This window comes from Diceros bicornis, chromosome X (genome assembly GCF_020826845.1).
Source record: "Diceros bicornis minor isolate mBicDic1 chromosome X, mDicBic1.mat.cur, whole genome shotgun sequence".
NCBI lineage: Eukaryota > Metazoa > Chordata > Mammalia > Perissodactyla > Rhinocerotidae > Diceros > Diceros bicornis.
This window is the reverse complement of record NC_080781.1, coordinates 94021671-94034749: the sequence shown is the minus strand read 5'-3', so window position 1 is coordinate 94034749 and position 13079 is coordinate 94021671. Positions and strand designations below refer to the sequence as shown.

General features: G+C 38.2%; 1 protein-coding gene across 1 annotated transcript in view; it reads left to right on the top strand.

Moving 5' to 3' along the window:
- NOX1 (NADPH oxidase 1) overlaps positions 1–12989 on the top strand; it is a 31410-nt gene extending 18421 nt beyond the window's left edge. The window contains exons 8-13 of the mRNA XM_058536323.1: positions 5118–5210; positions 5983–6218; positions 6435–6597; positions 7013–7159; positions 7358–7482; positions 10192–12989. Coding sequence (XP_058392306.1) covers positions 5118–5210; positions 5983–6218; positions 6435–6597; positions 7013–7159; positions 7358–7482; positions 10192–10318 — 891 coding nt within the window. The 3' untranslated portion in view covers positions 10319–12989. The remainder of the gene's footprint in view (positions 1–5117; positions 5211–5982; positions 6219–6434; positions 6598–7012; positions 7160–7357; positions 7483–10191) is intronic.
- The last annotated feature ends 90 nt before the right edge of the window (positions 12990–13079 follow it).

The following is a 13079-nucleotide window of genomic DNA, read 5'->3' as shown; positions in this document are numbered from 1 at the left end:
ACTAAGTAGGAAAAGTATTTACAACTCACAGACCATGAACGAATTTCCTAATATGTAAATAACTCCTATAAATCAATAAGAAAATGCCTAATAATCTGATAAAAAAGGTATAGAAGATATGAACAGAATGATCACAGAAATGAAGATATATGTTAATCTTAAATATATGAAGTGATGCTTAACGTTATTCATAATAGAAGAAATGCAAAATAAAACTACATTAAGATACTTTTTTTTTAATTGATTTTTTTTTTTTTTTTGAGGAAGACCAGCCCTGAGCTAACATCCATGCTAATCCTCCTCTTTTTGCTGAGGAAGACCGGCTCTGAGCTAACATCTATTGCCAATCCTCCTCCTTGTTTTCCCCCAAAGCCCCGGTAGATAGTTGTATGTCATAGTTGCACATCCTTCTAGTTGCCGTATGTGGGATGCGGCCTCAGCATGGCCGGAGAAGCAGTGCATCGGTGCGCGCCCAGGATCTGAACCCGGGCCACCAGTAGCGGAGCGCGCACACTTAACTACTAAGCCACGGGGCCGGCCCAAGATACTTTTTTTTTTTTAAACTAACAGATTAGCAAAGATAAAAAAATTTACTCATGTGCTATATTGACAATGCTGTCATGCATTGCTGGTGAGAGTGTCACCTGACACATTGCTTGTAAGGGTGATTTGGCAGTATTTATCAAACTTTAAAATTCTACTTCCAGGAATATATTCTAAAAATATATTTGCATATGTGTTAAATTACATGTATTAGGTTATTCATTGTATTCGTTGCTTGATAGAACAAAAGATTGGAAATAAGTGCCCATCAGTAGGGGACTAGTTAAATTATAGGACTTGCCTACAATGGAATACTCTGCAGTCATTAAAAAGAAAGAGGCATCTCTTAAGGTACTAATATGGACCAGCCTCTAAGATGTTAAATGAAAAAAAGGCAGGGCAGTGTGTATAATCTGCTACCATTTGCACTTAATGCAATATTATCACTTAAATACATATTCTCCAGAAGGATTCACAAAGCAATAACATTGATTGCCCCTGGGGAGCTGGGGGACAGGGATGGAAGGGAGATTTACTTTTCATTGTGTACCCTTTTGTTCTTTTAAATTTTGTGCCATGTACATGTATTACATATTTAAAAAATAATTTTAAAGAGACATACCTGGCATTTGTTAACAGCACATTTCATTTCTAAAGTCAGAGGAACATGTAAGCTATAACCAGAGATCTTCTATATTATTTGACCAGTAGACAAGAGGCCCTTAAAGACAGGAAGCTATAAAGCTTGATCAGCCCCTTACTAGCTAAGGCGATTAATCCCGTTTTACCTTGCACTTCAACTTTTGTCTTTTTCCCATCTATTACCTGAGATTAGGTAAATTTGGCCTATTTGAAGGTGTACTTACAACTCGGGGGTTGCTTTGACTGGTCACATAATACCCCAAGGGAGAGAACACCAGTTTTGCCATCTGTTTGAATGTATTGATTTGTTTCTTCCATAAACATTAAAAAAATACTCTCTCCATATTCTCTCCATTTAAAAATTATAAAAATAATACATGTTTATCGTAGAAAGTTTGGAAAACACAGAAAAATATTTAGAAGAAAATAAAAATTTCACAGTTCTACCACCTAGAGGTAATAATTTTTTCCCCTTAATCTATATCATGGGTGCTTTCCTCTGTTATCAAATATTCTTCTGAAACATTTGTTCTAAAAAAGCTGTATTGTATATACTTTTTGTCATTTTTTTCTACATGGTCATTTTTTTTATTTTATTGAGGTCATATTGGCTTATAACATTGTGTAAATTTCAGGTGTACATCATTATATTTCAGTGTCTCTATAGACTACATTATATTCACTACCAATAGCCTAGTTTTTATCCATCACCATATATATGTGCCCCTTTACCCCTTTTGCCCTCCCCCCACCTCCTTCCTCTCTGATAACTACTAATCTGTTCTCCTTATCCCTGTGTTTGTTTATCTTCCACTTATGAGTGGAATCATATGGTGTTTTTCTTTCTCTGTCTGACTTATTTTGCTTAGCATAATACCCTCAAGGTCCATCCATGTTATTGCAAATGGCATGATTTTGTCTTTTCTATGGCTGAGTAGTATTCCATTGTATGTCTATACCACTTCTTTATCCATTCATCCATTAGCAGGCACTTGGGTTGCTTCCACATCTTAGCTATTGTGAACAATGCTGTGATGAATATAGGGCTGCATACATCTCCTTGAATTGTTGATTTCATGTTCTTTGGATAAATACCCAGTAGTGGTATAGCTGGGTCATATGGTATTTCTATTTTTAATTTTTTGAGAAATCTCCATACTGTTTTCCATGATGGCTGCACCAGTTTGCATTCCCACCAACAGTATATGAAAGTTTCCTTTTCTCCATATCCTCTCCAACACTTATTTCTTGTCTTGGTAATTATAGCCATTCTGACAGGTGTGAGGCAATATCTCATTGTAGTTATTTTGTTTGTTTTTTGGTGAGGAAGAGTGGCCCTGAGCTAACACCTGTTGCCAATCTTCCTCTTTTTGCTTGAAGAAGATTAGCCTGAGCTAACATCTGTGCCCTTCTCCCTTTATTTTGTATGTGGGTCACTGCCACAGCATGGTTTTGATGAGTGGTGTAGGTCTGCACCTGGGATCCGAACCCACGAACCTGGGCTGCCGAAGTGGAGCACACGAACTTAACCACTACGCCACTGGCCCAGCCCCTCTCATGTAATTTTGATTTTCATTTCCCAAATAATTAGTGTTGCTGAACATCTTTTCATGTGCCTGTTGGCCATCTGTATATCTTCTTTGGAAAAATGTCTGTTCATATCCTCTGTCAGTTTTTTTGATCGGGTTGTTCATTTTTTTGTTGTTGAGTTGTATGAGTTCTTTATATATGTTGGAAATTAACCCCTTGTCGGATATAAGATTTGCAAATATTTTCTCCCAGTTTGTGGGTTGTCTTTTCTCATTTTGTTGATCTGTTCAATAAATGGTGTTGGGAAATCTGGAATGCCATGTGCAAAAGAATGAAAGTAGACCATTATCTTACACCATACACAAACATTAATTCAAAATGGATTAAAGACTTCAATTAAGATCTGAAACCATAAAACTCTTAGAAGAGAATATAGGCAATACACTCGTTGACATTGGTCTTAGCAGTATCTTTTTGAATACCATGTCTAGTCAAGCAAAAGAAACAAAAGAAAAAATAAACAAATGGGACTATATCAGATTAAAAAGCTTCTGCACAGCAAAGGAAACCATCTACATGGTCATTTTTAATGACCTTAAGAGCATTATGCTAAGTGAAATAAGTCAGACAGAGAAACACAAATACCATGTGATCTCAGTTATATGTGGCATCTAATAAAAAAAAACAAAGCCGAGTTCATAGATACAGAGAACAGATTGGTGGTTGCCAGAGGCAGGGAGTGGGGAAAGTGGGTGAAATGTGCGAAGGAGGGCAAAAGGTATAAACTTCTGGTTATAAAGTAAATGAGTCATGGGGATGTAATTTACAGCATGGTGACTAGAGTTAATAATACTGTACTGTATATTTGAAAGTTGCCAAGAGAGTAGATCTTAAAAGTTCTCATCACAAGAAAAAAAATTTTTGTGACTATGTATGGTGACGAATGTTAACTAGACTTATTGTGGTGATCATTTCACAATATATACAAATATTAATGGTATATGTCAATTATATCTCAATATAAAACAATAAACAAAAATAAAAATTAAAAAAAGACACTTTGGTATTGGCAAAAAAAAAATCTGTATGGTATACCATTTTTGTCATTTTTTTTTTAGTAAATAATGTGGCCATTACTATACTCACATACTTTGTGCATACCTTAATTATTTCTTTATGCTCCATTTCCTAGAAGTAAAATTCCTGGGTCAAAGAGAACGAATACTTTCAAGGCTGTTGAGATATATTGCCAAATTGCTCTCTGGGAAGATGCTACTAATTTGCACTTCCACCAGCACATGTAAATGTGTCCATTTCTTTGCATCCGAGTTAATGGTGGGCATTGTTGTTTAAAGCTATTTTCCAATTTGAGATGCTAAAATGCTATTTTGTTTTACTTTCTCCGTTGTATGTTCTTAGATGCTTTGTCAAAGATTGCTATTTTGTTTTAATATTCATTTCTCTGATTACTTCTGAGGCCAGTTTTTTTTCCACATTGTTATAGCCATTTCTTAAATATATTTTTTTTCAGGTCTTCTGAACTCAGCTGGGAATTTTTTCCAAATAAGAAGTAACATCAAATTGTATAATGCCCACTCTCAAGTTTACTAGCCCCATTTCTGCACCTTTCTTCCCCAGAGATACCCAAGGAGGTTATCTTCCAGAAAGAGCATAAGAAACCTCATTCCACATATTCGGATGTGTCACGCTCGAGCAATTGTGCAAGAAAAGACATGACTTAGCATTGCTAGGAAATACATTTTTAGTAGCTCCTGTGCATGTGGAAGCAACCTGCTACCGTTGAGAACTCAGGGATAGGAAGTCTGCTTTTTAAAAAAATGTGGACAAGATAAAAAGTATATTACTATGTTAGGTGTTTTGAGTGCCTGAGAAAAGAGGTGATGGATAAGTACCAAGGTTTATATATTGTTGGTACCAATAGTGTCAGTACTTTCCCTTTTTTGTTACTTTGTTTTGTTTTTAATCATCTGCTTCTATTTCACATCTACCTTCTCTGTTGGTTTTTCAGATTGGACAGTTGTCCTGGAAAACAGTCTTGGATTCCTAAAATTAAATTTTATATGTAATTTAAGAATATATATATTATGTATATTAGTATATAATTACCATGTATTTTATTTCTGTGCTTTTCTTTTGCTTCCTGGTGAGACCTGTAAAATTTCAGGAAATGATCTGCTTTATAAGTAACAGATTAGGAAACAAAACCATTGTAGTTTATTCCTTTCCATTTCCGTCCTCAAGATTTGGTGAAACTGGTGGCTTAATAATGATAAGCACCAGAGAGCTCAATAAATATTTATTGATTGAAGGAATGAACTGCTACACAAATAAATCCTAAACGAGAGATTAATGTGTAATCTCATTCTTTACTCTCTGTACAGTCTTGGAAGTGGATCCTTGCACCAGTTGTTTTTTATATCTTTGAAAGGATCCTCCGAATTTATCGCTCCCAGCAGAAGGTTGAGATTATCAAGGTAAAGAATACATACTTTCCCCTTGCTGTGATAAGAGTTCTGTTCTTCCTGATTATAGAAATAAATCACCATGTTGTCACCCTGAAGGGAATATAAAAGAACTTGGAGGCAACATACTTCAGTTCCTCCAATGCTGGACAGAACTATGGGAAAGAGCGGTTTGGCAGAAATCATCAGCATGGGTCTATGTCAGAGGCTGCAAACAGGTGGCCTGCACCAGATCTAGCCCCACAGACATATTTTGTTTGGCTGACACACTGATTGTTTAGAAAGTCGAATTAGGGCCGGCCCCGTGGCTTAGCGGTTAGGTGCGCGCGCTCTGCTGCTGGCGGCCTGGGTTCGGATCCTGGGCGCGCACCGACGCACTGCTTCTCCGGCCACGCTGAGGCCGCGTTCCACATACAGCAACTAGAAGGATGTGCAGCTATGACATACAACTATCTACTGGGGCTTTGGGGGAAAAAATAAATAAATAAAATTATAAAAACAAAAAGTCGAATTGGTTGCTAACATTTAAAAATCTGGATGGCGGCTTTCACATTAAAAAATGGCATTTCTGGCTTCTCTTGGAATCAGGCAACCTGACAACGCTGAGTCGTGGTTCCGTAGTGCAACCGTTGTCTGGACTAAGTAACTGCTGCCCCCTTTAGAAAGGACTTGTGCTTGCAGTTCACCACCGTCACCAGCCCTCCAGCTTTACTCATCTACTTTATCTGCCTGCCCCTGTCGCCATTTGAATTTGCCTCCTTTGGTCTCTGTGCTTCATTCATAGGTTGTCATGCACCCATCCAAAGTTTTGGAATTGCAGATGAACAAGAGTGGCTTCAGCATGGAAGTGGGACAGTATATTTTTGTTAATTGCCCCTCAATTTCTTACCTGGAGTGGCATCCCTTTACCCTGACTTCTGCTCCAGAGGAAGACTTCTTCTCCATTCATATTCGAGCAGTGGGGGACTGGACAGAAAATCTCATAAGGGCTTTTGAACAACAGCATTCACCATTTCCCAGGTAGGTCCTTGAGAGCAGCAGAAAGTCAGATCAGGATGCAGACAGGCAGAAAAGAGAAAGCAATTCCTCATTGAACCTTAAGTCTGGTACAATAGAATATGATTAAAATAAATTGGCAGAAGTCAACCGTGGGAACAGCTATGTCTCTGGAAGGATATTTGAGATTGGGGGTGGAAGCGAGACTTCATTTGCCCATTGTCTTCTGTCTTCTGCCAGGATTAAGGTGGATGGTCCCTTTGGCACTGTCAGTGAGGATGTTTTCCAGTATGAAGTGGCTATGTTGGTCGGAGCAGGAATTGGGGTCACCCCTTTTGCTTCCATTTTGAAGTCCATCTGGTACAAATTCCGGCGGGCTGATCACAACCTCAAAACACAAACGGTACACTCCTGCATACCACTTTTCATCTGCTCTGGGCCTTCCAGGTCCGTTGCTTTCATGGGCTAAGCTCTTTACAATTGATAACCCTCCCTGGAGTTATGAGAGTGAGTGATCACTTCTCTCTGCCAAGGCATCTGCTTCTACAGATTTACCATAAGAACAGGGTCTTCATTTTCAATTTGGAGTTTAAAATCGCCTTGAACCAAAGATGATGTTGGAGATCTCTTTCTATAAGGGAAGTTGTCAGGACTCTGGACATTCATGCTGCTTACGGTCTGTGGCTTTGTAGAGGTGATTTTTCAGGTCACCCTTAGACTTGATCAACAAATATAGAGTATATATACATAATCACATCACCACAGTGCACATCGTAAAGGGCACTTAGTAAGGTTATGTTTTTTCTTGCTGATTCCAGATCTATTTCTACTGGATCTGCAGGGAGACAGGTGCCTTTGCCTGGTTCAATGACCTATTGGCTTCCCTGGAACAGGAGATGGAGGAATTAGGCAAAGTGGGTTTTCTAAACTACCGTCTCTTCCTCACCGGATGGAACAGCAACATTGTGAGTTCGAACAACACACTAATTCCTATGTTAGATACAAGATGAATGTTAGACAAAAGATAGTGCATGCTGATTGGAAATAATTATTTCTTATGATTTCCTACCTGCCCTCGCCCTCACACCCAAGTTTAAAAGTGGCTGAAGGAAGAGACAGCTATCAGGACGGCTTTTTCTAATTTCTTATTTCTCTGACTCCAGGCTGGTCATGCAGCATTGAACTTTGACAAGGCCACTGACATCCTGACTGGTCTGAAACAGAAAACCTTCTTTGGGAGACCTATGTGGGACAATGAGTTTTCTAGAATAGCTACCACCCATCCCAAGTAAGTGTATGCTCTTCTAGTTAGTTGAGTTTGCAGTGTTAGGGTTTTGGAAAGGTAATACAGCCTGTTGAACACTCTTGGGAAAAGATCTCTGGGGCAGAAACTATTTGCACCATTCGGAGATTCTTGCTTAAAACTGAGGAAATTCCATCTAGGGTTTTAGCCAAATAAGGGTCATGATCTTATAATTGATGAGAGGTATTTGCTGTCCCAGGAAGCCTCATTCATACAGTGAGGCAAGGAGACTCAGTTTCAATCTGTATTGCCAAACACAATAGAGAACTGGAACAATTCAAATGTGTTGTTTTTGGCCTTAATGACCTCTACTTAAAGTAACAAGGGTTTGGAGTGTATTACCTAGTTAATTGATGACCTCACCTTGGTCTTTCTAGAGGGGTTTTGAGACATGCTGGAGCGTACAGGAAAAACTGGTGCCATGAAATCAGCCATCCCAATGGGAAGGAGATTAAGCTGATAGTGTTAGATAAATTTCTGGAACAAGTTGGCAGGTGAAGATCAATTCAATTCCACAAACATTATTGTTTACCTTCTATAAGCTTAGCACTCACTATTCTAGAAGCATTGGAGGTTGAAAGAGAAATAGGATGTGGTTCTTGCCCTCAAGGAACAAACATTTTAATGAGATGCATACAATCAATTCAAGGCAGAATGATGCACTCCATGAAACAGGTACATGGACACTGAGGGAAGGAAAGTCTATGCCGACGTGGAGTGATCAGGAAAGGCTTCATGAAGGCAGTGGTGAGAACATGTAGTGACTCAGATTCAGATGATCCTGGGTTCTAATGCTAGTTCTGACACTTTCTAGTTCTGAGACCTTGAGCTAGAAAGTCCCCTGATCTTCAGATTTCTTATCTGTAAAATGGGGGTTATGTTAGTAGTTGCCTGCTCTACTCACTTGCAGATTGTCAACTCACTTGCAGATTGTCATGAATTTTAAGCGAGACAATATATAAAAATGCTCTGTGAACTGTAAAGCAGCATAGAAGCAAAAAATATGATGTTAATTATTGTGTCAAGTTAACCATAGTAGAAGATGTGAGAATGGATGAGGTTGCTAGGAGAGAGAGAGTGGCAGAGGACAGAGTATTAAGGAATGCTTACATTATGTGGAAAAGGAGAAAGATGAACCAGGGGAGAAGCAGGAGAATGTGGAGAAGTGGTGTCACAGAAGCCAAAGGAGGAAATATTAGAGAAGTGTGATCAACAGTGTTGGAGGAGTGGCAGGGTCCAGGAAATGCCTATTTAGCATAAGGACAATCTAAGCATTTTTATAGACAGAACAAGAGCCAGTAGATAGATAGGAGTAAAATAAATATACAAAAGGGAAGAGAGGGCTAGGATGGCCATAATACAAAATAGGCAATAAGAGTTGGAAAGAAAGTGGAGAAATTGTAGGAAGGTTCCTCTTACATTGCTTGTCGGAATGTGAAACAGTGCAACACTTTGGGATAACTGGCGTTTCCTCAAAATGTTAAATGTAGAGTTACCACATGACCCAGCAAGTTCACTCCTAAGTATATTCCCAAGAGAAATGAAAACATATGTCCACACAAAAACTTGTACACGAATGTACATAAAGTAAACAAAAAATGGAAACAACCCAAGTGTCCATCAACAGATGAATGGATAAACAAAATGTGGTCTATCCACACAATGGAATATTATTCAGCTGTAAAAAGGAATGAAGTACTAATACATGCTACAGCATGGATGAACCTTAAAAACAGTGTTAAGTGTAAGAAACCAGACACAAAATGTCACATATTGTATGATTCCATTTATATTAAATGTTCAGATTAGGCAAATCTAGAGACAGAAAGTAGATTTGATTGTCTAGGCCTGGGGGTGCAGTTGGGAGGAAATAGGAAGTGACTGCTAACGTGTATGGGGTTTCTTTTTGGGATGGTGAGAATGTTCTCAGATTAGATAGTGGCGATGGTTGAACAACTTTGTGACTATACTAAAAAGCACTAACTGCACACTTTAAAAGGGTGTATGTTATGATCTGTGAAGTCTATCTCAATTAAGTAAAAAAGAGGGGAGAGGAAAGTATGAAAGAAGAAAGGAAAGGGTGAGACCCAGAGCATAGTTAGAAAGATTATCCTTGGCAAGAAGGACCACCACCTCTTCGGTGTGAGAAATTTTGAAGTAAGGATAAGCGCATAATGGATGGCTTTAATGGCAACTAACATGTATGCACTTGCTATGTGGCAGGCATTTTTCTAATTGCTTTATCTGTTTTTTGTTTAAACTTCAAACCAACCCTATGAGGTGGGTACTATTTTTATCCTCATTTTACAGATAGGAAAACTGAAACAGAGGTTAAGAAACTTGCCTAAAGTCACACAGTTGGGACAAGTGTCAGAGTTGGGATTTGAACCCAGACAGCGTGGCGCCAGAGTTGAGCGCTTAACTACTACACCATACTACATCTCCTGAGTGTCTGTTCTCAGTAGACTAGGAAAGGCTGAATGCTGAGAGTGATAAGGGCTGGGAGCACATTTGAGGCTAGCAAGCAGAAAAGATGAGAAAACTACCATGAGGAATGTGAGAGGGCGTCAACAAGGGAATTTTTATGCAAGGTTGTTAGGAGTAGAGGCCTAGCAGAGGCCCTTTCTCCCTTCTCTCTAACCACATCAGCAGCCTTGCTGCATCCTAGTCCTCACTATTGTTCTATTCCTGCAGGTCTGTGGTGGGAGTTTTCTTATGTGGTCCTCAGACTTTGGCAAAGAGCCTGTGCAAACGCTGTCACCAATACTCCAGTGTGGATCCTAGGAAGGTTCAATTCTACTTCAACAAAGAAAATTTCTGAATTAGAGGAATAAGGACGGTAATCTGTATTTAGTCTCTCCTTTGTATCTTCAACAACTTACTTGGTCTGGTCAGGTTTGGGCAGCTGCCACTGAAGGATAATAATGTGCCTCTCAAGCCTTGACTCCCTGGCATTCTTTTTAAATTGGATTCAACTTCGTTGTCACTGAGCTTTCACGAACCCACGCACTTCAGGAGTCATGATACTCTCAAAGCCCATGGATCCTTTCTTGGGAAAATAACTGTAAATCCTTTTGGAATGCCATGACTGCAGCAAGGCCTGATAGCAGACGTGGCTGACAGTTATACAACTTAAGCCCAGGTGATTTTGTTGATTCCAAGTGTTACCATCTCCTGGACTTTGGGTCATAATCTCCCCTCCTACCCACAAAGAAGATTTCTAAGTAGGATGGTTTTTTAAATAAAAATTTATTGAAGAATTAATGACAAAACATAATAAGCATAAATAATAAAACAACGAACATAAAGTTACCAAGAACCCCATCCCTATATAACACTATGTACATTCGTACTGTTATTTTAAACATGGTCTTATCCAGTGTGAACAGCAATTTATGCTTTACTTATTTTTGCTTGTCAAAAAATGAAGGATTTTCTTCTTTGCTTAACAAATGATTTGTTATTTTATCTGGGTTCTCCATTTGGGAAAGAAAATCTTGCAAATGTGTTAATCGTAATTGAAATTGTATTAGAATTGAAAGCTATATTGTCATTAGTTTGCATTGTTCTGTTAAAAATAATTGTGAAAACTCGAACTCCATCTTAGGATGACTTATTCAGTCAACAGGGGTTCTTTATTGCCATTTTTATTAAGGGGGTTTATTAACATCCAGTTTTAAAAAAAGATAATTTAGAATTTTGATAACATTTTTTGGGCTCCTACCTACCTAGTCACTAAGGAATCATTACCTAATGACATAAGCAAAATGCCTTTTCTTTTTCCTATCAAAATGCTTTTTATTTCTCCCATACACTCGGCTCTGGGATATTAGTAGTCACAGTGAATCAGTAGGAGGAAAGAAGACTGAGGCCCTTAAAAGAAGGAAAAAACACACTTCATTGTGCCCAAAGACAATTCAACTCATTATAAATTTATAAGAATGTTTCTACTGGATTAGCATTATAGCACCTATTTCTCTACCATTAAGTGACCAAGATTGAATAAATGGTTGTTTCTAATTATCCAGAAACCTATATGACTTGAAGGATTAGTAAGATTGAATTTTTTCAGTCACTAGTCTGAACAAAGTAAAGATAGGTCATGAACTCATGGTAGCTAATTGTGTTTCATTTACTAATTGGACATCAGTAAAAAATACTGAGTGTTTCTATAGGAATAGATTGGGGTACCCCTGCTGTTGCCAATTTCCCAGATTTCAGCGATCTAAATTAATTTAATAAGGTTTTAGGAAAATGCACAAAGGAACCTTGACGGTATGCTTCCTAGTAGACAACTGCTGACCAAATGATAATTTGATCTTCAATGACTTTGATTTGGAATCTTAGTGTTCCTTGAAACTTATAATGAGTTCCTAATGAGAAAGGCTTCACTCTTGGTCTCAATGTGTAAATATATTGACACTTCAAGATATGACTGCTGCTAAAATCAACATATCAAGGCCTACAATAGTCATGGCAGCAAGCAGAAAAGGTAATGATAATAAATCCCAAGCATGATCAACATCCACGCCCGAATTGGGGATGAGCAGGATACCCAGAAAACTCCTCAGCTGTTTTGAGCATGTTTTTCTTCCTAGGTTGTAATATGAAGTATCTTATTCAGCCAATTTTTGTTGTAAATTTTGATATATCAGAGTAGAAAATCCCTCAATTTCAATGTCTCGCATAAAGTTATCTTACCTTGGCATTCTTTTGCTTGACACGTAAGCAATATGCTATTACATTCTCTAAGCCTATGGAAGGCTTTTAATTCACTTGACCATAATCCTAACCCAGGGGATAGGATTCTGAGAATATAAATAGGCTCAAGAGTAGTTCCAGTGGAACTTTACTAATTACTAAGGCACCTCTTAACCTCTTGAGGTTGGCCTGATGGAGAGAAAACACGTTCCTCCTTAATGCCACCATGAGAGAGAATAGTAGGCTGGAAGAGCCATAGGTTAGAGCTAGTGGCACTAATTATGTTCATACCTATCTGCAAGGAAGCGGGCAAGGGGAAGGCCTAATGGGCAATCTGACTGCTTGTGCTCTGCATTTGGTCCTCTTAAAATAAATGAGAAGAATGTAAAAGTCTTAGGGTTTTCTGTTTTAATTTCACAGAATAAATTTGGTTACAGGGTAGGGTTGTAGGTTAGTGAAATCTAGAAGATAGGATGAAATGTATTTTGCTCATTTGATTTCTGTTCAGTTTGTATTTATTTCATCTTGAACATACGAAAAATTAGTGGCTTTTTTAACTTTTAAAGTTGACTATCCAGACTGAAGAGTTTTAGAATAGACAAGTAAATGTCAACAGTCTCTTGTTTTGTTGACACACTTGACCCAGTGCTAATACATCTTTGTCTTAATTCTGAACTATGCATGTGAATAGACTTGCTATTGACATAAAAATGCACGTTGATATTTGGATTTTTTTCTAAACTAAATACACTGCTCTGTTAGGCTCTTTGCTTTGTTGGCCTTCTAACCATTTTACAGCTCTAAGCACGTGCTATTTTCCCCTAGTAGACTCAGAAGTTCTAGCAAGTTCTCAAAAGGCAAATCTTATGCCTGCTGGAAGC